Source organism: Procambarus clarkii, chromosome 5 (genome assembly GCF_040958095.1).
Source record: "Procambarus clarkii isolate CNS0578487 chromosome 5, FALCON_Pclarkii_2.0, whole genome shotgun sequence".
Lineage (NCBI taxonomy): Eukaryota > Metazoa > Arthropoda > Malacostraca > Decapoda > Cambaridae > Procambarus > Procambarus clarkii.
In genome coordinates this window covers 34833421-34858193 of record NC_091154.1, presented here as the reverse complement: position 1 = coordinate 34858193, position 24773 = coordinate 34833421, and the positions used below count along the sequence as shown (strand labels likewise).

General features: G+C 36.4%; 1 protein-coding gene across 7 annotated transcripts in view; it reads right to left on the bottom strand.

Annotated features, from left to right (window-relative positions):
* Sec31 (secretory 31) overlaps positions 1-24773 on the bottom strand; it is a 65224-nt gene that overhangs the window by 37433 nt on the left and 3018 nt on the right. For all 7 annotated transcript variants that reach the window (XM_045749840.2, XM_045749857.2, XM_045749848.2 and 4 more), the window contains exons 5-16: positions 23560-23662; positions 22960-23171; positions 21325-21520; positions 20062-20193; positions 18804-18980; positions 18114-18287; positions 9985-10071; positions 7892-8092; positions 6226-6397; positions 5916-6064; positions 5558-5728; positions 5145-5288 (exon numbers count right to left, since the gene is read on the bottom strand). In XM_045749840.2, the coding sequence (XP_045605796.2) occupies positions 5145-5288; positions 5558-5728; positions 5916-6064; positions 6226-6397; positions 7892-8092; positions 9985-10071; positions 18114-18287; positions 18804-18980; positions 20062-20193; positions 21325-21520; positions 22960-23171; positions 23560-23662 (1918 nt within the window). The remainder of the gene's footprint in view (positions 1-5144; positions 5289-5557; positions 5729-5915; positions 6065-6225; positions 6398-7891; positions 8093-9984; positions 10072-18113; positions 18288-18803; positions 18981-20061; positions 20194-21324; positions 21521-22959; positions 23172-23559; positions 23663-24773) is intronic.

The window sequence follows — 24773 nt, the reverse complement described above, 5'->3', positions numbered from 1 at the left end:
CCTATATTTCTTCATTTAAAATACCAAACATCCTGTCACCATTTCAAGATGCTAGTTTTTTGGGGCAGACAGCACATATAGGTCCGAACAGGAAAAGCCAAGAGTAATCAACACCATCGGCAGACTTCGACCCATCAGTAAACAGTGCAACGGAATGTGAGCAAAAATGTTTAAGGAATAGGCAATTCATAACAGTAAGAGGGGTACAAGCTTTCACCACATGGGACAGGTTCTAGGTAATATTTTGCAAATAGGACCCTCCAAGTGGGAAAGGTTGGAACAAAATGACAAATTTTGCAAACCTAAACCAAAGCAAGAATTTTGCAAATGAGCCATCGTTACAGAAAAAAGAGGTGGAGAGAGGGAACAGGGGCCCCACTGAGGGGTAGCATTCAAAGCATGGCATAAGTGGGTGTGGGAATGTTGCAGGGACCATGTGAGGAAGCAAAAGTAGTAACTATCAGAACAATCCTGTAGAAGATGCCAGTTTTAACAAATAGGTTCTGGGTGGGGGAAGAACAAAAGGCACCCGAGGTGAGAAGTAACTCAGTATAATGCAGAGCTACAAGGCAAACAGTCGAGGAAGAGAGACGATTTGGCAGGGCAGCCATAATCGAGTTTAGACAGCACGAGAGAGGAGCAGAAATAGTGTGTGCGCATCAGTCCCCCAAGGAAGTATGGGACAAGACTAAATAAGACAAGGGCCTTAGAGCATTCAACTTAAGAGGTGAAAAACATGGGGAGACCAAGACAAATGGTTGTCAAAGATCAACGCCAAGAATTTATCATTATCCTTATACAGAAGGAGATTACCTCTGAGTGACAACAGAGGACAAGGAATGACACCTCCAATCAAAAGTCATAGAACAAGTCTTTCTTGTAGAGAACTTGAAGCCATGATTGGTTTGCCAGTATATTACCAATGGCAAGTTGGAACTAGTGTTGAAGGAAAGGGGAAGTCATAACTGTGACAGCAATGAGATTGTTAACAGAGCTGAAAAAATGCCAGTGGGGAAGAGAGGTAAGAAGACCATTTAGTGCAACAAGGAAAAGAAGTGCTTAAAAAACAACCCTGCAAAATGCCTTCATTTTGTTGAAAACAGGTAGAGAAATAACACCAAGACTCACTTTCAATTAACTGTAGCACAAATTGTATGTATACAATTGAGGGTGTCGCACATGACTTAAATGTCCCACAGCTACATGGGGCTCACACCAGCTTCCTGAAGGCTCTAGTAAATATTTTTTTTTAAATCGTGGGTAACATTCCCGGGTGTGAGAGCCTCGGTACTGAGTGCGCAACCAAGGCTGGCACACGCAGCATGAGCTAAAAGCACTGCTGTTCAGTTTGTGACCACAGCATCGTCTAAAAATGTCAAAATATATATGTAACTGCTATTATTTAGCGATGATAGTATTACAGAAGACCCCTGACTGTGATAAAAATGACCAGGAGTCTGATAATAGTAGCATTGTGGTGATAATTAGCACTGTGTGTAGTATGGTGGGAGGAGTAATTTGGCGAGGGAGGAAGGTAGCGTCGTCTGCTGGCTCTATGTGGCAACCTGATATTGTCTGGACCCACCATACCAGCTTAGTGGTTCGCTATGGTGAACACAAATGTAGATACAACTGTATTCTACTTGAATATAACGTGTGTATATAGTGTAATAACAGCAAAAGGAGTACGTTGGGAGGAGCAATTTTGGTGAGGGAGGTGGCATTGTCTGCTGGCTGCTGTGTGATTTCTCATATTGTGTAGGGTGGCCACCATGCTGATTGGACACCATACCAACTTAGTTGTACAGCTATGGTGAACAAAACATGTCGATACTTATATATAACATGTGTATATAGTGTAATAACAGCACAAAGAGTATGGTGGGAGGAGTAATGTTGGTGAGGGAAGGAGAAAGTGTCTGCCAACTGTGTGGCAACCTGTTATTGTCTGAACTTACCATACCAACTTAGTGGTTCGTTATGGTGAACAAAACATGCAGATACTTATATATAACGTGTGTATATAGTGTAATAACAGCAAAACTATTAGTTTATTGTTTAATGAACATAATTAAATCAATAATATGCACTCCATACTTTTTGAGTATAGCGATGGTTCACACGATGGTTTTATCATATATCACACTACACACTATTGAATATTATTACTGAAAACAAAAAAAGTCACACATTGAAATAATTAGGTAATAATATCTTTGCAACAACTCCCGCCTGACAGCGTGGGTGGAGCTGACTGTCTCCTATGCTTACTCTGTCAACGTCTCAATTTTGCCAGAATTCCTCACCCTATTGCGGCCAAAATATATCGCATACAATTTTTATTTATTTTTCCAGTGGTCAGGGAACACAAATGAACGCTTTTCAAAAGACGAAAAATTTGTGTATTTTTTATTTCTTGCGCCAGGCAGTGTTGTTGAAGGCTATTAATAGCTGAGCAGCACAGGGGTTAATGATAAGAAAATGTTAAGAAAAAGCACTAGATGGCCATGAAGGCCACAGGCATGCAGTAGGGCTGAATTACCTGTACTATACATTTCCCAGGAAGAGTCAAACATTTTTCAGGTCAGAAAGAAGGGCTGCAGCAAAAGCAGTACAAATGAAGAACAAGTCCACTAAGATATCAGTCATGTTGCAGCACTTGTGAAAGCTAAATTGAGAGGGGGGAGGGGGAAGAAGTGATGATGTTCCAAAAACCACACAAGACACGCTTTATAATGGTCCAGGATGCCCTGAAACTTTGTTTCTTCCTTTTCAGATGTGTGGTTTGGCCATCACAAGGAATACGTTAACTATACATTCAAAAAAATTGCGCACACACACACACACACACACACCAGGAAAATGGGGCAAAAATCCTTAGAGGGAAGTCACTTGAGTGCTGGGTTTCTAAATAGGGAGAACAATTGCCTCTAGCTAGTTCTCAGTGACTGATGTCTCTGAAATAGTTACAGATATTCAGTAAATACTGAAAGACGCATTGAGGTAGATGATGAAGCATGCCATAGTCCCCAAGGTGCAGTGCTCGCCTGGCGTTTCGCAAGCACTTTGTCCTGGGTTCGTATCCTGACCGGGGAGGATTTACTGGGCGCAAATTCTTAACTATAGCCTGTTAACTCAACAGTAAAATGGATACCTGGTTGTTAAACGATTTTTCGTGGGGTTGTATGCCAGGGAACATAGTATTAAGGACTTGCCCAAAACGCTACGCGTACCAGTGGCTGTATAAGAATGTAAGACCTCTTGTATATATAAAGTGAATGCCGTCTGAGCCTGCCACAATCAAACTGCAGAAGGAGAAGGCAGGCTGGAGTTAAGAAAGAAGTGAGATTATAGGAAAGTTTGAGGCAAGTGCAAAAATTCAAGGGAAGAGATTCAATAAGAGGGATTATGAGTCAGGAAAGTTGGAGGTACACGAGTACCAGAGATAACAGCAGAACAGTGCAAACCCAGTTTATTCGAGACCAACACCAGATCCATCACAATGGAACCACGGAGAAAGACAGATAATCTTGAAGAAATTTATCTGCAATTTTAAGGCTTTCCTTACAAATATGAGGGAGAATGGTGTTAACCATAATAATTGAGACATGATTTCCAACTCTCACGTTTAACTGGATGGATGGCCCTACTGGACAAGAAATTGAATAGACCAAAGTACATGAAAAATGCATCCATAAAGGAGTTGAAAGGGTGTAAACTGACATAAGAAAACAAAATTTTCCCCCCATCTTTAATAAGCCATCTGCCAAAGGGACTAACACTAAGGCTGGAAAACTGAATACTTACCACTATAGACCACTATCATTAACATGTATTCTATACAAAATACTGTACTGCAAAAACCAGGAAAAAGATTGTAGAAAATCATGCTGAACAAACTTTACTGAATTCTATGACAAAGTCACCAAAATAAGTGAAGGATGGATTGACAATCTTCCTAGACTGCCAGAAAGCTTTTCATATGGTTCTTCACAAAAGGCTACTTCTCAAGTTGGAGAGAGAATCAAGGCATAACAGGAAAGGTTTTGGACTGGGTACTGGAGTACCTGACAGGACACAAAAGGTCATAGTCTGAGGATAAGTCAGGCTGGGAAGGAGTGAAAACTGTTCCACAAGGTTCTGTCCTAGGACCATTGCTCTTTCTAATTTATGTATATGACCCAGAAAATCCCAGAAAGAGCGAGCGAATATGTCCATGTTTGCAGATGATGCAAAGTTAATGAGGAGAGTAAGAACTGAAGAAGACTGTTTGGAAACTGTGTGAAGATGACCTTGACAAACTTCAGGAGTAGCCAGATAAATGGCTGATGGAATTCACTGAAAATTGGCAAGGGAGAAAGAAGACCTGTATGAGAGAAAGACCTGGGAGTAGACATAATCCCAACAAGTTCTTATGTGAACAGGATAACATCAACAGCATACAGAAGTTAGCACACATTACATCATTTAAGAATCTAAATAAGGCATTCAAGTCTATACACAATGCCTTTTTGAGACCTTTACTCAATGGCATGCAGCATCAGCATGGAACCTTGTGAAACAAAAAGTTTGAGAAAGTTTATAGTAATGTAACTATTCAAGTACCATAATTGAAAGGCTCAGCTATGAGGATAGGTTGAGGGAATTCACTCTTAGAACACTTGAGAGAAGAAATGGAGGGAATATGATCACTACATGCAAGATCCTGAGGGGGAAATAGACAAGGTGGACAAGGGAAGTCTATTTAAATTAAAAGGTAGGACAAGGGGACATCAGTGGAAACTGGACACACAATTGAAATGAAGAGGTGTAAGGAAGTTTTCGTTCCCTGCAAGAGTGGCCAGCGAGTGGAATGCATTGAAGAAAGAGGTTGTTAAAGCCAATTCCATCCACAACTTTATGAAAGAAAGCTGACAAAAAACATTAGAAAGTTTACTTTTGCAAACAGAGTGGCAAATGGTTGGAACAAGTGAGGAGGCAGCAGCCAAAACTGTAAGTAGTTCGAAGCATTACATGACAATATTGGGAAGATGGGACCATTCGAGTGTAGTTCTCATTCTGTAACTAAATGTAAGTAATTACACACACTTAAACTTGTACCATTTAAAAAGACAAAAGTTGAAATTTGTTAATTAAGGCCTTACCTGAGACTGAGTATAACTCTGTGGAGTAGAAGTTCTTCTTAGACTTGATACTCGGGTAGTTGATTGCAAGCTAGGATGAATGTTGCTCCCAGTAGTATACCCAAGTGCACGGTACAACCTATCTCGTAGTTCAACCATTTCACCCTGAGAAAAATAGTCTTCAATTAAATAAGATTTAGCTATAGTACATTACAGTATATTTTAACTAATTAATCAAGGGAGATATCTCCAATCCCTATGCCAGACACCTTGACATACCAGTAAGAGGTTGTCTTCCCTCTCTAATGGATTAGGTATTAACAGCAATGCAGTGCAAGAAATCAGATCAGATTTTGGCCCCTTAATCTGGCATCTGAATAATTAAGAGTCCAATTACAACTATTCCCTATTAAGACAAACAGTATAAAACCCACCTGAGTAGCAGAATTTAAATATGATACTGCTGTGTTAAGTGCACCCTGCGCAGCAAGAAGAGATGCATACTGACAGAGGAGGGAGCTCACAGTGCTGCCATCACTCAGGTTAGTTTGTCGGCCGGCAGTTGACAAGGATCGCTGAAGGCCCATGATGATCTCCACTAGGTCCTAAATATTTCAATTATATATATATAATCTAAAATTCTACTAAGACTGTTTGGAAAAATTGCATACCCCAAAATTTCCCTCTTGCTTAACAACAAAATTATCTTTTTTACTGGAGTTAAATATAAATAAAAGTATAGTATCTTTACATGCATACCAGCATTAGGTAAAAAGCATAAACTACACACACCTGCAAGTCATTTGGTGTATTCGTCTTTGGTCGTGTTTTGATCCAACAAGAAACAAACTTCTCCAGACTGCCAGCACAAACATAACAGATCATTGCCGACAGCAATGACTCCGAGTTTCCCTTAGCTTCAAGACGTTCTCCCAAACTTTCTTGAATGCAATGAACATTAAAAATTCTTCACAAACTATTCAACTTGTTCTAACACAGATCAAGTTAAATAAATAGAAACAAATTTAAGTTTAAGTAAAGGTCTATAAATCAACTTTAATTTCAGGTATAATTGTTGAATAAATAAATTCTTATAACTGACCTGCAAGGGCTGGAAAGTGCTCATCACTGGAATATGTAAGAGCTGCCACTAAAGCCTCTTTCCATTTGCTAAGATTACATGTAGTAGTGATGGAAGTTAAGTCACCACGGACCACTGCACCCACCAAAGATGCCAAACTTCCATCCACTTGGGCCAATACAGCATCCCGTGTCTGTCAATAAGAAGTTTAATAAAAAGTAGAACTTTTAAGTAACAAAATATGGGCTCACCATAGCCCGTGCTACATGGAAATTTTCTTTCGAGTAGCTAAATCTAAAACAACTAAAACAGCAACAAAATTCTAAAACTTCACTCAAAAGTGCAATGGCAATTTCCCTTATGCAGCTAATGTTACCCTGCTTGATATACTTTCAGTATTAAACAAGGTTTGCTACTTATTGTAGCAATAGGTAAAGTAAGGTTTACTTTTACATTGAGAAAAAAAAAACTTTGTAAGGCTTCAAGAAGCAAAGGCAGTAGTAGTTCATATGACTAACGACAGAATTTGGCAGGAATAAATTGGGATCACAAGGCAGAAGTGCCAAAAATTTAAAAGAATCAAGGTTTAACATGCGAGGTTTATACAGTACAAAGAAAAAGTTAATGGAGCAAATAATAGGCATAAAAGAATATGAAAAGGAATATGTCTGTTTATAAATAAATAATAGTAAGAGGCAAAGAATTTATTTTATTATTATAGTTCAAAAGGCTTTTGTCTTACTAGTTTTAGTAAAAGTGGCATATTTGACAATAAATGAGCTTAATGAAAGAAAAAACCATGTTGGTGATCTGAATGGTGAAGTGGAAATATGCCTTAAGTGGCAAAGTGGGTGTAAATAGTATCATGGCATAAGTGACTGGGTGACTGAGTCATGATAATGTGGCTGAAGATATGATCAAACCTCACATCAGAAAATGACGACCACATGTCAGTTTCTTCATTTACCAATGTATGGTTTGATCATCAAATGACTGGCTGTAGATACATAAATTTATACAATAAAAAATCATGTATTACTAATATAGTCCATATTCTAAACAAATAAATACATACATGGGAAAGGGTCAGTTATGAAACAATAGCAAGAGGAATATCTGGAGGTCTGTGCTGTGTAAGTTTAAAGTGGTCAAAAGGTGATCATAGCTCAAGGATCCTGGGGGTGAAAGAATAAAGTTTGTAATATGAGTAACAGGACTCATAGACGAGATCAAACACAGTTAATAACAGTCACTATAAGGAACTGCTTGGTGGGATGAAGTAGCAAGGCCAGCATAGAAAAAAGTGCATAATATAAAAAAAGATCAGATATTAAATAATAAATTACTGTATTAAAAATATCAACTTGCCCCAGTTATCATTGTCACAGTATTTTAGGACTTAATAGTGGAAACTTGAGGTTAATCAGTACACTTTCATTAACTGGCCAGGAGAATTATAAGTCATATGCTATATGGCAATATAAATTCAAAATTCAAAGTTTAAACAATTCTGCAATACAGATTCTGACACTGTACTGACCAAAAACTACCATGTAAGTTTGATGTTTATACACTGAAATATATATAGTATGGAACATTTAAAAAAAATAAACAAATCCATAAAATATCCCAACTGGGGGATGAATGATAATACTGTACTAGTACAGTACTGTAATTTAATTTTTACCTTGGCAAACAGTTCTTGTCCAGCATGAGCTGCAAGAGTCAGTGCATGAGGGTAAATTCCATCCTTGATACACAGCTCAACTGCAGACTCCAGATCCCCAACTAACAAAGCTTGGGTTATGAGGCCATGGTGATTTTCCTCACTCTCCTCAACTTCAAGTTGTACAACTGGAAGAGTGGCTTCCAATTCTGGTTCAGCCACCTAGAATATAATTGCATCAATTTAAAGCCTCCAACTGGTCAAAACAAAAATTCCATTCTAATATTAAAATACCTAATATATTTAACATTTATTTCGATGCCTGAAAAAATATGTACTTTACATTAAAACAATACATTAACATAAAAACTACATTACTTCAAAGAATGAATTGGTGTTATTGTAATGCATTAGCATTCAATATTCAGTGGTTTTATATGAGGTATGGGTCAATGGTCTGATAACACGAAGGGTACCTGGCGAGAAAAAGTTCACCAACCTTTACACTAAAACATTCATGTTTCACGAAGATGATCATCAATTTACCCACTTGTAATTTCTCACTTTACAAATTAGCTAATGAAATAGTACTCGAGTAATGTTTGTTTATACAGTGAGACAGATCAGATGTGTGTAAAATAAGATTAATGTTGAAATATTAATAGATTTTGCACATTCAGTGACACTAACTTTCATACAACAATTCCTGTTGCATCTATATACAGTACTAGAACATTCATTCATGAACATGTTAGCAAAAAATTCACATAACCCAATAAATAACTTGGCAAAGTAAAATTGGAATAAACATATTTGCTTCACTGAGCCCCGAGTGGGATGTAACACTTACATGCTAGTGTCCCGAGAGTAGACTGCTATGCCAGTTGTGTTAAAAACAATTTTAAATGTTTTCTTCTGGAATTTGGTAGGGTTGGGGAAGGGGAGGGAGGCAGCAAATTTTAGTACCCATTTTTTTAATAATATTATTCAACTCGCCTAATACTAACCCATGTGTGTTTACAATGCATGTAAGTGCATTGTAAACTTACAATGGTACAATGGGTACAACCCATTGTACCTTCCAGTAAATAAAACATTATTATTATTTAGATCCGATCTTATCTGGTGACCTCTCAAGATGGAAAACAAGTGACAAACCTAACCCAATTTTTCCCATATATTATGCATTTCAGTTTGTGTAGTTTTTGCTGGAAAATAACTCCCGTGCAAATCGAGGGCTGTGTATCACATAGCATAGAGTGAATGACACAAACATATAATTACTTCAATGTCATTACAGAATGAGAGTTACACTCACTGTGTTCTGTCTTCCTTATAATATTTGTAATATAAAGGTTTGAAATTTTCAATGGATTTGGCATACACTCTTTATTTTATTTATTCTATTTGTATACCAACCACTGTTAAAATAAATTTAATTGACAACTATGAATACCATTGCCAATTTCATTGGCAAAAATTTAATTGGCTGTATTTATAAAAGTATTCTACATCTTCAGAATACTTATTTCCTATTATCAAGTTACATGAATATTTTGAATAAGAAATGGAGGAAAAACCCTTTTTTCCTTTACACTTTTTTATTTGAAAGCAGAGCCTGAACTTGTACATTAATGCAGTCTATGCAACTTGTATACTGACATCAAGTCCAAGTTTCTATGTACACCACATTATTGGGCATTAAAAGTAATCTATAAATGTTTTTATCATAATATAGTCAATAATGCCAATTATTGAAAGGAAAGTTATTCCCAATAAATTTCCTAATGTCTCTCTCACGTTTAATATAAGCTGAGTAGATATCATCCATATTTCCATGAGTTGTATAAAGCTTTATCCTCTGAAAGTCATTTAAATTTATAGGAAGTTGCTAATGAATTTACATTTGCTGAAGCATCACCACAAGTACAGTAGTATGTACTCTTATCTTAATTACTAGCAGATTTCAAAGACTCAAGATACAATAATATTTAGAAAACAACATTTATAGATACATTTGAGTATTAAATAATCTTGTACAAGATAACCATCTTCTATAACAGAAGCAGAAAATAGAACAGAACATAAACAGAAACAACAGAAAATAAACTCACCTCAGTTTCTGGAGTTTTATCAAATGACTGTGCAGAAGCAATCATCTCAAACTGCTCACTAGGATCTAGTGACCCAGTACTCCCATCCTGCAAAGGTAACAATCAAGAATGTAGTTATTTGTTATCTATATTTTGCAACAATCAATAAAAAATGTGAACTGTTCAGAAGGGCACAAAAAATTTGAATAACTCCCTAAATTATGCAATTTTTCAATATAGTAAGCATAAATATTTCATGAATATTAATATATTTTTAGCTAAAATAAAATATCTTGGGAGACAAATGTTAAACACTAAATTGCACATGCTTGCAAGTCTCAAATAAATACTATACCAACAAACATTAAAATAGCTTTAAAAGAATCATTCACTGCAACACCAAACAGATTTGAGTACAAAACACACTGATAAAAGCAACAATGTACAGGAATCAGTGGGTGAACACAGATCTGCATATCCTCAAGGTTAAAGCAGATGAAGATTGAAAGTGAAAATGTGGCACAAGTGTTAATTGGGTCTGGCCAAAGTATCAGATTGGGAAGAGTAAGGTGACTCCCCCCCCCCCCCATGGGCAAACCAGAGCAAACAATGATGACAATCCCCGTGGCGCAGTGGTAACACACGCACCCTACACCTTGCGAGCCATTTGGCTTAGGTTCATATCCTGGCCTGGGAGGATTGACTATGTGCCAAGCCTTAGCTGTCCACCTCTGTTCACCCAGCAGCGATTGGGTACCTGGTTGTTAAATAATTGGTCGGTTGTATTCCAGGGAAAACTAATAGGTAAGGCTTACCATGAGTCATGGGATGGGAATGCTCTCAGCCTGTTAACAGGAGTCAGCCATTGTCCATTCCTGTTCTCACACATATAATAATAATAAAAAAAAAAGGTTGACAACTTCAGCCTGCATGATCTCGTGAGACTGATAAGAACATAAAACAAAGGCTTTTACACAATATGCAACAGCAGATAAATTCTGATTTTTAGCAGGCTTTAATGCTCCTGAAAATTTATGCAATACACTAATAACACATGTGATGCAAAGAATGCACCGCACACATGGACCTACAACAGATAGGCTTGGAAATCAATTTCTAGAGAGGGCAAGATGATTAAGCCCATTTCTGTACACCCAATTCCTATGTTCATTTAGCAGTAAATAAATACACAAGAGTTAGGCAACTGTTGTGAGTTACATCCTTGGGTAAGGTCAGTCATTGGTTTGAGGGACCTCAAATCCTAAAAGGCTTCCTGTCACTGACAATGGAAAACCATACGAGCTGGCCTACATTCTCCACATAACTTATTTAACACTGCATTCAGCACACATCAGTAGCAACCAGGAGTCGCAAATAATAGCCTTGGTTACAACAATATAAAAATCACAGAACACTGAATAGTTCCAACAAATAAAAATATAAAACCCAGTGTTTATTATAATCTTGCAGTACTAAACTGGGGATTTTGTTAAACAGGCTTATCTAACCTATGAGATAAATCTGCATGGGAAAATACAATGAGACCTATTACAATAATGCAGTAACCATTCAAACTCGGGCAGTTTTGCATAGCAATCCAAACAAGAACTATATTGTTATGGTTTCTTTTTCAATTTGATAAGATCTATTCAATAAACTGTACTATATAGCAGACATCCAACAGGAATAGTAGATTGTAGTCAGGTAAGCTCATTATCAATCGTAAGTCACCAGTCATGTCCACGTCATTAAGAGATCCTGAGTAGTAGTGCACCTGTTAAGTGCACTACTAACCCATGATGCAACCTTCAACAATAATGACTCCGAGTCACTAAATAGCTGTCGCTGCATTACACTAACATGACAGTATATTTAACACTATTGCTCGCTTTGGACACTGATCACGTCCATTTTTTTTTCGAGTCCTAGCTGTGGACAGGATTCACGTCCACTACAAAAATATTTGTATAAAATTCATTTTTTATCCGATCGACCTCGGGATAGTTTCAAAATAAGTGCCTTTAGAATGCACACAATTTGATACCAAAATAAAAGATGTAACACGAAACTTGATGTCAGAACACTTGAAAGATTATAAATACGTTTTTGGATCTAAATTTTAAAGTTTAAAATGTTAAAATTCTATTTATTGTCCTATTATTATGGGACTAGTTTTAAAATGTGCGCCTTTATATTCCGAACAATTTGATACCAAAATGAGCGATGTAACATGAAAATTTATGTCAGAACACTGGAAAGATATAATTAATTTTGATGAGCGTCCAAAATTAAAATATTTGTTAAAATTCCAATTATTGCTCTATTATTATGAGACTAGTTTTAAAATGTGCACCTTTATATTGCGAACAATTTGACACCAAAACGAGCGATGTAACATGAAAATTGATGTTATCAAACTGAACGAGTATACACATTAGCTAGTGGTGTGCAAATTGGTGCTCGTTCACGGGTAATTTTAGGCTCGCTGTGGGGAGTCTTGCCAGGCTTTTGGACATTATATGCATATACATATGCAGGGAATTTAATTGCGAACACAATGATACCAAAACGAACGACGTAGCATGAGAATTAAGGTGAGAAAACTGAAACGAGTATACACATTTAGGCATCGCCGCACACTCGCCCATACCATTAGCCCCATGACGTCAAAGTCTGCGGCGCTCTCGTGGCACGCGCAATAGTGTTAAGCATCCATTCATATACAGTACTGTATACTGAAAGATGCAAAAACTTAGAAATCTAAACAAGAAAAAGGTAGAACTATCCCAAAATAAATAATGAACTGTAACAAGTATCATTAAGAGTATTGCAAACCAGTGACCCAAGTGAAAATAATTGGTACCATAGGAAGAGTAATATGGGAGTCATGCTATACTCACTGGAACCAACAACCATCCATTACTGAATGAATGAGGTCTCCTCTGGAAGCAAGCATGCGTTACAATAATTTTTATGTAAATAAATGGCAATAATAATAATACTAATAATAATAATAATAAAAGGACAATGGATTTTTTTTAAATGACAACAAAATAAAGGATAAATATCTTAGTTCTCTCTCTCTCTCTCAAGCACTTAAGCCATGCCCAATGAATATTTCCTGTACCGTTGTCTATAACGTGATCAATATTTGTAACTACAGTACTGTACTGTACTAATCTTGTAACAGCATGGTGAAGTCCATGACATTTTTAATTATATAATTAGTTGATTTGCACAATTAGTAGATGAATACTATAAAAAGTGAATTTCAGCCATAAAGATCAACACACCTACACCCACCTTCACCAGAAAAACTCACCGACATGATGGAATGCTGTCATCACTAGAGAACAAATTACAAGAACTGTTACTATTAGATATTGACAAAACACACAAGAACTGGACAAGGTATCATATGAATTTAAAGAACAATGCAAGAGCACTTAGCTACTGGCACTGTTTTTTAAATCACTTCACGATTGTTAAACTAAATTATAATCTCCCTACGTATGTAGTTATCAAAATGCTTTTAACTTGCAGCCTTCAAGCGACAGGGACCAATGCGTCAATCACTGGTGTGAGATTTAATATTTCCTGTAATAGTCAAAAGTCCTATAGATTCTATGTGGATGTCATGCAGTACTTAAGACATTAGGCAATTGTTTGCCATATTGAACAAAATATTCTGAAAGCCTTAGTTTCCTTTCTGTGAATTAGTGAAACAAAAAAAAAGTACCATGTCAGGTGCATCACCGTCCATTTAATGACACCCATTGCTAGGAACCAGTGACACCATGTCAAATTTCAAGGACTTATGAACCTGGAAGATATTAGTGATGAGAAATCTATTACAAATACTGTAGTACTGAAAATAAAGTTTTAGAATTTGACTTTTTCAACAATTCTTCATTTCACTGCAGCCAAAATATAATGCTTAGAATTCTTTTCCTACCCTCAGACAGAAATGTTTTTTAATAAACAAAAAAATATATTTTCTTTTTAAGCGCATCTGAAAACTGACCTAATTTAGGGTGTGCAGTTAGAGGGCTAAGAGAAGAATTTGTAAACCTCAAAGTCAACAGTATGTTAACTATCAACCAATGTGCTCAACTGTTATGATGGTAATATTATACAAGAAACAGGCAGGTTATGTACAGTACTGTACTGTGCACTTCCGGAATTCTGAAAGAACATAGCCAAATCAAACTTTCACTTGCAGTTTTGATAACTTTGGCAAACATTTTTGTATATGTACAGCCAAAGCAGCTGGCATTTTTTGAGGCTGGAGCTTGTCAACATACTCATATTCAAAATGTACCAAATTACATTATAAATATTTATACTTTACCCTTAAATAAGCAAATTAATATCAACATTTAGTAACTTTATCATTAACTTTTAATTTTTTTTTAGGGGTGGGGGAGGGCAGTTGGGATGGTGTTTACTTTCTGGACCCAGTCATGTTTATGCTTACCTTCCTACCAACCACTGTACATACATTTTCCCCTCGTATGACTTGCTCGATGACCCTCAGCTAGAAAATCATTTGTGTTGAAGCATGTATAAATACTAAAATTTAGGATACAGTGTATATAAAACTGGAATGAGAGCAGTGATGATATAATGTCTAATTCCCTTCATATTGCATAATACACAGTCATTCCATGCCATTCTTGAAGCCTAAGGCTAGCCTGTTCGTTTATAGGAAATAACTATAGCAAGACATTTAGTGATGGAAATGTTTGGAAACAAAAATATTTATTCCCTGTATTTTATGTTATTTCTAGATTGAAAGTGATGAGTTACCTATATGTCATAGTTGTGTGTATAAATGTTTGAATATATTAATATTTCATGTACTGTATCTATAAATGGTTGTACAGTATTCTGTATGAGAAAATTGATAAGAGCCATGAGGAGGATTTGAACTTGCTCACTTGGTACTCCCAAGCAAGCACCCTAGACCACTACACCATGACATGGTCAAAAGCCATGCATCCTGGGATTCCACTGAAGCCTAATTAGGGTTTCACAAGAAACCCAGTTTTTAAGACAGTTGAGAGGCGGGACCAAAGAACCGAAGCTCAACCCCCACAAGTTTTGTGGGGGTTGTGGGGGCAACCCCCATTTGTAATTAGGACCAGTTATATCAAAACCTTAAGTGCCACGATGTTGTAAGAGCACACAACTAATACACACTATTTGACACTAAATTCTCTAAATAAATTTCATATTATGTATATGTACTCAAATTGTGTGTTTCTGTTCCTGGGGATTTCTCTAGACTAACAATTAATATACTGTACTGGCACTGATCAGTTCCCCAGGAATGCCCATGATGCAGCTACCCACAGAAAAATGTCTTTGCCTAACTATAGTTTATAATATGTAATGCCAATCCAGATTATAGGTTATTCAGTTCAACATTTTCTTAGTACACACACTGACTTTTGATAGCCACATTCTGAGGACGAATTAAAAAAAAATTGCATTATACAAGATAAAAAAAAAATGGTTCAAGCAACCAAGCAACTCAATACCTGATCATGTGTGTTTACAATGCATAGAATATAAAATACATGCAACAAATCAGGCTTTTTTTTTGTATTTTAGGAAAAAAAATTCCCTTGCACTGATTTGGACACTAATTTACTTGATTTTTATTTTTTACATTTCTAATTTCATATAATGCTCTTTTAATATTTACCCATTGATTATGGCATTCATAATCAACAATGAACAGGAATTTGATATTTCCGATGGATGTAGATCTACCACATGAAGTGCCTGTTCTCGCTATGTCAAACAGCTATAGGGGGGCCCAGATTTTTGTTCTGAAGACCAGAACAAAAATGAATGTTATTGAAAAATTCAAAAATGAAATGATGAACATTACAGGATGTAGAAACTTTGATGCCTTTGATAAAATTTGCTTTAACCACCGTGCTGCGCCGAGTTTATTGTGAAATGCCCCGTGCGCATGAAATAAAATGTTCCCAAAAAATTATTTTTTCTTCGTAAAATGATAAATTCCCTTCCCTGAACATGTCTATGTAAAAAATAAATACCAAATTCCACTTACTTTGGTTGTGGGGACGTGGACAAAGTGCGCTGTGACGTCATCAGGGCTTGGTCGCCCGTGCATGAATCGCCCAGACATGGTCGCACGGGCCATTCACACACTGGGTGTTGCCACAAATATATTTTCAATTATTTGTTCTATGTATTTCCAATGCGGTTTTATTTGTTTTTCTATCATATATGATGCATATTTGTGTCCTTTACAATATGAATACAGTAGAACGTTCATAATGTACCATGGAACTGATACTGTACATGTGTCAGTAATGTGTCCACAACAAATGTTTATTCTCACAATATTACTTGTTAAAAATTCACTAAAATTAAAATATGTACAGTTTCACACACTATTTACACAGTAACACACTGTATTACACACTCAGTACTTCGGAAGCGAGTAATAATCAACGAAGTAGTCCATGGTGCACAGCCCGACTTCGCTCTCAGTGCACCAGGTACAGATAAATTTTTGCTTCCTGTTTCTTCATTCTGTGTGCTTGCAAATAACACACTCACGTACACCCTTGGCTTTAGTACTTGTAGGTTGTATGTAGCCAAGCTTGTAAAGCATAAGGTAGTATTGAAAAGATTATAGAAAAACATCGATTTGTTAGGTAGTCTTGAAGAGATCGCTTTATATGGTCCCATACAGGAAGAGATTCAGCGGGCCTTAAAGAGTGTCCGTCAGTCAGAAAGAGATTCAGCCAGCCTCAAAGAGTGTCCGTCAGTCAGGAAGAGATTCAGGTATTCTTGAAAATATCTATGGAAAACACCACAATGGAAGCCGCTAAGACTGTTCATCTATGCTATGCTGGACAAAGAGTGCTGGGAAGACGGGACACCACGAGCGTAGCTCTCGTCCTGTAACTACACTTAGGTAATTACACAACACTGGCAATGCTAAATTTATTGTCTGATTAGATTTAATCAGACAATCAGATTTAAAACCTCCATTAAATTTAAACCTCTTTAAATCTAATGGAGGTTTAAAAGAGTCAAGATTTTCTTCCTACCATGCACCTCATGCACAACTGATCCATACAATATATTTTGCAGCTTTTAGACTGTAGCAAAGAACACTGCCACAGTCTCATGTGAACACAATTAACTAATGCTTATTAAGCCTATGAGCAAAACCGTGAACATATGTGGGTGACTTCAACCACGGAAAAATAGACTGGGAGAATGGGGAACCACATGGAGAGCTCTTAAGAAACTCTTTGACGTGGGAACAAGAAACGTTTTGAACCAACATGTCAAGGGACCCACAAGAATGAGGAGCAATGACCAACCAGCTAGATTCGACCTAATATTCACCTTGAGTCAGAAATAAGGGCAGTCAAATTTGAAGCCCCGATGAGAATGAGTGACCAAAGCGTATTGACATTTGAGATGGCATGTATTAGGCCAATAAATGCCTCAGATGGCATGTATTAGGCTTTGGATAGTTAGGATAGATTTCTATTTTAGCAGCATAAATACAAAACTTTTTCCAATTTGCCCAAATTCAATAGTCTGTACCAAATTCTACTTTTCTAATTGTCCATTATGTTAATACATGTACGATGGTCCACATCATTACTATAAGTACAGTACTATCTAAACAGGAGGATGGGCTGAAATTAGGCTATAACTTTATCCTGAGAATTTAAACCATTTTTTTTTTTAATTATTATTCTTTTATTTAACTGTGGAGTAGAGGGACTGAAACCCCACAAGCCATTCCTTGGCACAGTCATTGGAATTGTAAACTACAAAAAGATTTTGGAGTGTCAGGAATTTTTTTTTTTTTGTATTTAACAAGTTGTAGACGGTTGGAATAAAACCTTTAGATTATCTACTAAAACCACAGGAAACTTTAAAATTATGATAAAATATAAAACTAAAACAAGACCACATGTATAGCTCAATCTTCAACTACAAAAAGGAATAAACTGAATAGGCAACACACATGTATACTAGCACATGCAATCACATACAGGTATAACACCCCCACACAAGCATGCATGCTCATACACACAGGAAATTAAAAAGAACAAAAATTACCGAAAACCTGATAAACTTACATTTGTAGCCAAGTTTGTCATCTTATCAGCCAAAACTTCTGCATTGACTCCTTCAATCTCAGGCATCAATGGGCGAATCTTGCTTGATACTTGGGTAGCAGAGTAACCTAAAAGTTCCATATACTTATTACGTGGAGAAGAGTCAAAGTTGGCACCAATGTACTGCCACAATATCTGAAAAGATGCAAGTAAATACATGATGCAGGTGAGCTAGTATATTTAATTAAAAAAAAAAGATGCTAGCTAAAGAAACCAGAAAATTACTCCATGAATTACCGGTACCTCATTCTTTCTGGCTTACAAGTGGCTTCAACCTTTTTCTGTAATAGATATATAAAACCACTGGTAGCAAACCCAACTATCTCATTTTGTGACTTTTTGTAGTAAAAACCTATTTAATGAATTTTGGCAAATACTGAACTTGCCAATAGCAAGGGTTGATTGTAATGCTCATGTCAAGATAATTTTAACACGGTAAATGCTATGGCCAGGCTGAAAAAAAAAGAAGCAAGCTAAGTAAATAGTTAAACTTGCAAAAGACATGGAACACAACTCCTACCCTTAACTTTGTACAGTATTATACAATCCCTTGAATGTCAATCATGAGGAATTATCCAGCAAATTAAATATTGCAGCTGCACTTTAATTCCTTATTAAATACTTTTAAAAATAAATGTAAAAATATATCACCTGATCATTGCGTTGGGTAGCTGCTTCAACTTTAGCCTGACAAAATGGAGCAAAATGTGGCTGTGAAAGTGCTCCTTCCAACTGACTGCTGCGCTCAACCAATGTCTGCTCAGTGACAACTTGTGCAATTTCTACACTTCTGCTCTGGTTGTTCCAGGACACTAACCGCCCACCAAACTGATGAAAGAGAATACTCAGGTAATCCTTGATCAGGTCAATTAAAACTTAATACTTTGTTTTAGAGACAAAAACTTATTGTCTTACATAATTATGACAATTAAATCCCTAAGGGTAAGACAGGAAACTAAATAAAAGCGTACATATAACTGATTTACTTATCTATGTATGCCTCTACATGCAACCCTCCTAAATGATAATACTTGTAGCACCTATTTGGTTAAACATACCAAAATGGACTGTTTCACCCAACAATGTTCATATTTTGTACTAATAATTTTGTAGAGGGTACAAAGAAAATTCCCAAGTCTAGTACAGCACATATGTACTATATTAGGCCTAAGATTGGTTTGACAGATTATAGGTTAGGTTCTTTACTTACTCTTCCATTTGTAAGTACTGTACTGAATTTGGGCTAATTCAATAAAAATATTTTTAGGTCCAACAGTATTTTTGTACATTTGATCCAACAGGTGCTATAAGTACAATACTATCATTATTGGAGGATGTGCTGCTATATATGAAGTAAAATAAATACCAGCAAAATTAATACAGTACTAGAAGCAATCAAAGTAATTGTATATCTTCACCAGGGAAATTCTACATATGGTTACACCTCACTAATACTGTATAATAATTGATCCAAGATGGTGGTTCAGTGTTTTGTTAATCATTACATTTAGGGGATAATCTAATGTAACTAACAGGCAATGCAGCATTACGAAAATCAAAGATAAGTAAGAAGAGGGATAAGTGCTTGCCATTTTTCCCAACATAATAATAATAATAATTTATTTAGGAAAAGTACATACATAGATGCAGAGTTACAAACATTCTGATTGATTTATAGATAGAGCTAGTACATACAATACCTAAAGCCAGTAGTACGCATAGCGTTTCGGGCATTGTGATTATTGTGATTTACATTTATGGCAGATGTTATATTAAAAATATAATAGATGAATTGAATAAAATATTAGGGAAATTGATTAATGTGAAATATTACTTTACAAAGTTACATTATTTACAAAAAGGAATTCAAATTATGCTCTGGAATAAGATAAAAGTGATTCAAACTTACTGCAAAACTTGCCCCAGCTGTCTGAGCAAACCACTTTGGAGGATTTCTTAGCCTAATGGGTTGTGGGGTGGCTCCTTGAGGAACAACCGGAGGAATTTCCATGCCAGGAAATGAGTCTGCTATCTGTGAGAACTGTCAAAAACATATTACTCATTTATCTCAAGCCATAGGCAATTAAATACAATACAATTTCAGCATTTACCATGTACCATGTGTATGTACAGTGCTGCCTCAATTAACAAATTTAATCCATTCCAGCACCGAACTCATCATTTGAAACATTCGTCTTGTGAAACAACAACACTGTTGTCGGAGGCATCCAAGAACCAGTGGGAACACTAGGAAGCACCATGTGGTTTGCTCGTTCTTCAAGCAAAAGTTCATCAATCGAGACAAATTTTCTGCAAGTGGTTCACTCATTACTCGAAATGCTTGTAACTGGAATCGCTCGTCATTCGAAGTTCTACTGTATTTGGTACATTATGGTTAAAATATGCATTTGAATTACATTGCTCTTTCAATCTGCATAAATCATTAAATTTACTCAATTATTCTTGGGACATTACTAACACTATGTTAATATATCAGGGTCTATTCCAACTTTATACTTCAAGATCATCTATTACAATAATTATTACTTTTTTATATCATACCCATCCTATTCTTTAAGGTACCAAACCAGAAAACATTCTCTGCTGTCATCGCAGTACAAATAGTCACATTACTCTTTAAAGTGAATTTCACATACTGTAACATGTACCTTGAACTCTAGCAGGAGAAAATATTCATTGCCATATACCACTTAATTTGTTAATTAGCTTACTTCTCCCATACTAATTATTTACTTTAACTCCTATTCTTATGCATTTGCTGCTGTCTTTTCCTTGCCACTTCCTTTTATCTTTGTCTAGCATAAGCCTAGCACACTAAACATCTGTTTCTCAAAACCATCTACCACTTTGGAATATTACCGTTTCTGATTTCTCACTAATATTCCACATAGCCATATCAGCCTTCCTTTACTTTCTGGGCCCTGCTGGGTAGGTGCCTAGTGCCCAGAAAGATCTGAGGCTAATTTAGATTTCAATAGGAAATTTTTTGGGAGATGATGGTCCCTAGCCCGATATATCCCATTCCTATAATGCAGGGAATGCAAGGCTAACTGCACAAAATGGTGGTGGCCAATGGGTTCACTACATCCCTACACCTTCTGACATGCAACACAAAGTAACAAACAGCAAACAGGTTGAAACCTCCACTCACTTTATCTGACTGTGTAGGAGGCAGACCCCCACCTAACAAGGAGTAAACACTGACACAACCATCAACAGATGCCGTAGCAACCAGGGAGGGATCTCGCTGACCCCAGTCCATGTCAAAGCTCCATTGGTTGTAGGAAGGAAACTCTCCAACAATTTCTGAACCACGCTCAACTGCATTTGGGTTCCACACATAAATTCTGAAAATAAAGACATGCAATAAGGCCAACTATTATTAGAATTCTAGGTAAAAATCAGCTATGTTAAAATTTTGCAAATATGTATTTCAGCTTAACCCTTGCACTGTGCCAGCTGACATATTAAGGTGTATGCTGGTGTGCCAGCAAAAATGTGATAATATGAGTACAGTATATCATAAGATTTGAAATTCTCATGCATACAAAGGGGCACATACATTGTGTACATATATTTAAACACATCTGTATCTTTTCAAAGTTAAATATAATGACTGACACAAACATAACCATCTTTGACACAAATACAACTTGTTAAAAAAAAAAAAAACTAAATAAATGTGCTTCCTGGGTGCTAATTAGCAATACCAAAAGATGAAAAATTTTTGGAACAATTTATTTTCAGCGCACCATGGGAATGTCATTTTAAAAGGTGCGCAGTGCAAGGGATTCAACAAAAGATTTCACTATTACACATTTAACAAAATATGCATACTGAGCTTCATTCCCACTCTTATTCAGTACTTCTCAAACAAAACTATTTAAATCTCTTAGTTTACTATCCCAAAGGGTTTACTAAATCTACAACTTTGGGTTTGTAGCCAAGACCTTGGTTTTCTAACTTACTTTTGCCTATTTTTCCTCAACAATTTGATCTCTTGGTCCTTTCAAGACATCTACATTCTTAACTAAGAGGCTGAGCACACAATTACAGCAACTCCATTATATGCAATCCTCAGACCTAAAACCTCCTGGGAACTTGAGCATACATTTTCCAACTCCTTTCCAACAATAGTACACCCCACTTGAGGAAACACATACAGGGCCGTATATACCTTTGTTTAATTTTTTGACATTTAATTTGTTTTACTGTACTAGTATTTTACCAGGGAGAACATGCATAAAGATACTGAAGAAGTCTTAACAAAAGGGAAAAAAATTTATAATGCCAGAATCCATAAAAACTGGTTAAAGTTTATTTGGCAATGTTTGTGTGCAAAAGGATACCTGAAACTTCACCACTAGCCTTACCTAGCCCCCCCATTTCATTTAACTAAATTTTAGCTCTATTGGACTTTGGTAGCAAACATTAAGGCTTGTAAAGCTTATAAATAGAACCCAGAAGGTTCCCACTGTGTTAGTGCTTGTACATTATGACATGTAAAAGCATACAATACAAACATTATTTCCTTCACCCTTTTAAATGTCCAAAACTCCTATGCCTCTCACAACACCTTACTCTTTTTCCAAGAAAACACCAAATCCCATTGCACACGGTAGTGGTGAGGTGCTGGAGGCCAAAACCATCAGTAATTTCAAAACGTTATGTGACAGTGCTGGGGAGACGGGACACCACGAGAGTAGCTCTCATCCTGTAACTACACTTGGGTAATTACACTTGGGTAATTACATTTTTTGTTTCCCAGAAAACACCTGTTACTCACTTGTTATCCTTTGCTGTGGTGATTAACAAATTACCATCCTGAGTACACCAAGCCGTTTTTAGGATGCCACGTTGGTGCCCCTCCAGGGTCTTGAGGGGAGAAGTAGCATAACGGAGATCCCAGACCTGAGCCCATGGTGTCATATCATTATCACTAGCTAACAGTAACTGAGTTGCCACACTGGGATTCCAGATGATGTTACTTGCTTTCATCTGCAAAAAAAAAAGCAGTTCAGTATGTTCATTATTAAACACTGACTAAATTAGGTTTTATTCCAATTTAGTAACAACTATACCAAACATAATAATGTACAACATTACAACAACTTGGTTACTACACAAAGTTTACCAAATCATGTAAGAAAATGCATCCATTACATGACAATATACTTCAACGTATCCAATCCCTGAAGTTTTAAGCTATTAATCAATACCCTTGTTGATAATGTATTCTATTATATATTAGTCTTATTCACTAGCCTGTATCACCATGTATTCCATACTAAGCAAAATTAATAAGATTAATTTTAAAAATTATCATTACCATCAATGCTTTGTTAAAAATTGTCACCATTCAAAATTATTTTAAGATAAAATTTACCCTTGAAACAGTGTCAGAGATGGTCATGATAGACGAGTGTTTTCTAAGGTCCCATACAACACAGTGACCAGCACAGGTAGATGCAAAGATGTGCTCCACTTGTCTGTCAAGAGTTTTAAAAAATACTGTAAGTACAAGATGAGATGGATATTAATTACATTGAGTTTTGTTAATACAGTATTCTCATTCAATTCACTGTCCACATCCACTCAAAGCAGCTTAACTACTGGGAGTGCCTACATGCCTCAGGTACACTTAAAAAAATCTTACTCCATGGCAGGTGTGAAGAAATTTTACATAATTTGAATCACTATGGAACTATTCTAAATTCATTTACAAGAATTCCTTGAGAGAACAGAAGTCATGAGAAAATATTGTAAATAGTTCTAATGAAAAATACAGAAGCAATAAATCTTCAGAAAACTAACAAAATTTTCAAGACATTTCCATATTCTCCCTTTGAATGTACCCTCAAACATTCAGCAAATTATTCTCGGTTCAAAAAACAGCAGAGCCACAATAAGACAACATGCAACAGATGCCAAGAGCCTGGTGAGTAGCAAGGTAGTCCAGCGGATCAGTGCAGATTGTTCACACGTATCCATTCTAAATTTGCTTAACTGATATTCACCAGTACACTTTGAAACTACAGTACAGTATATGAAAGTGATTACTCGCATTATTCAATAGCACACAAACTGCAGTGGTTCACATCATCGGCTGACAACTGCGAGTCCTGGGTTCAATCCCTGTAGCAGGATAATGGTACTTTCACTTGAGGTTTCTGTTCATCTAGCAGTTAACAAGTATCCAGACTTAGACAATTGTGGGTTGCATCCTGAGAAAAGTTAGTGGTTGGCCAAGAGGTACCTCAAAAACCTAAGTACTGTACAAGCTTTCTGTCCCCAGCAATGGGAAACCAAACATGTGCAAGATTGAGAGCAACAGCAAAGGCCAGATATGCAAGGTACTGTATGTGGTACAAACATAGAACAGGTCAAAAGAAATTTTCTAATGGTTTCAAAATTAAGGGACAGGGGATAGATCAAAGGTATAAGCCTAAGGTATTTAGATCATGACTAGATCATGTTAAAAAAAATAATTGCTGCTCTCATGGCCAGCCCCTCTGAAGAACAAGGCATCAGATACACATACAGGGCAACAAATATAAACCTGCATTTCACCTACACCTAAAATAGACATTTCCAGTAACT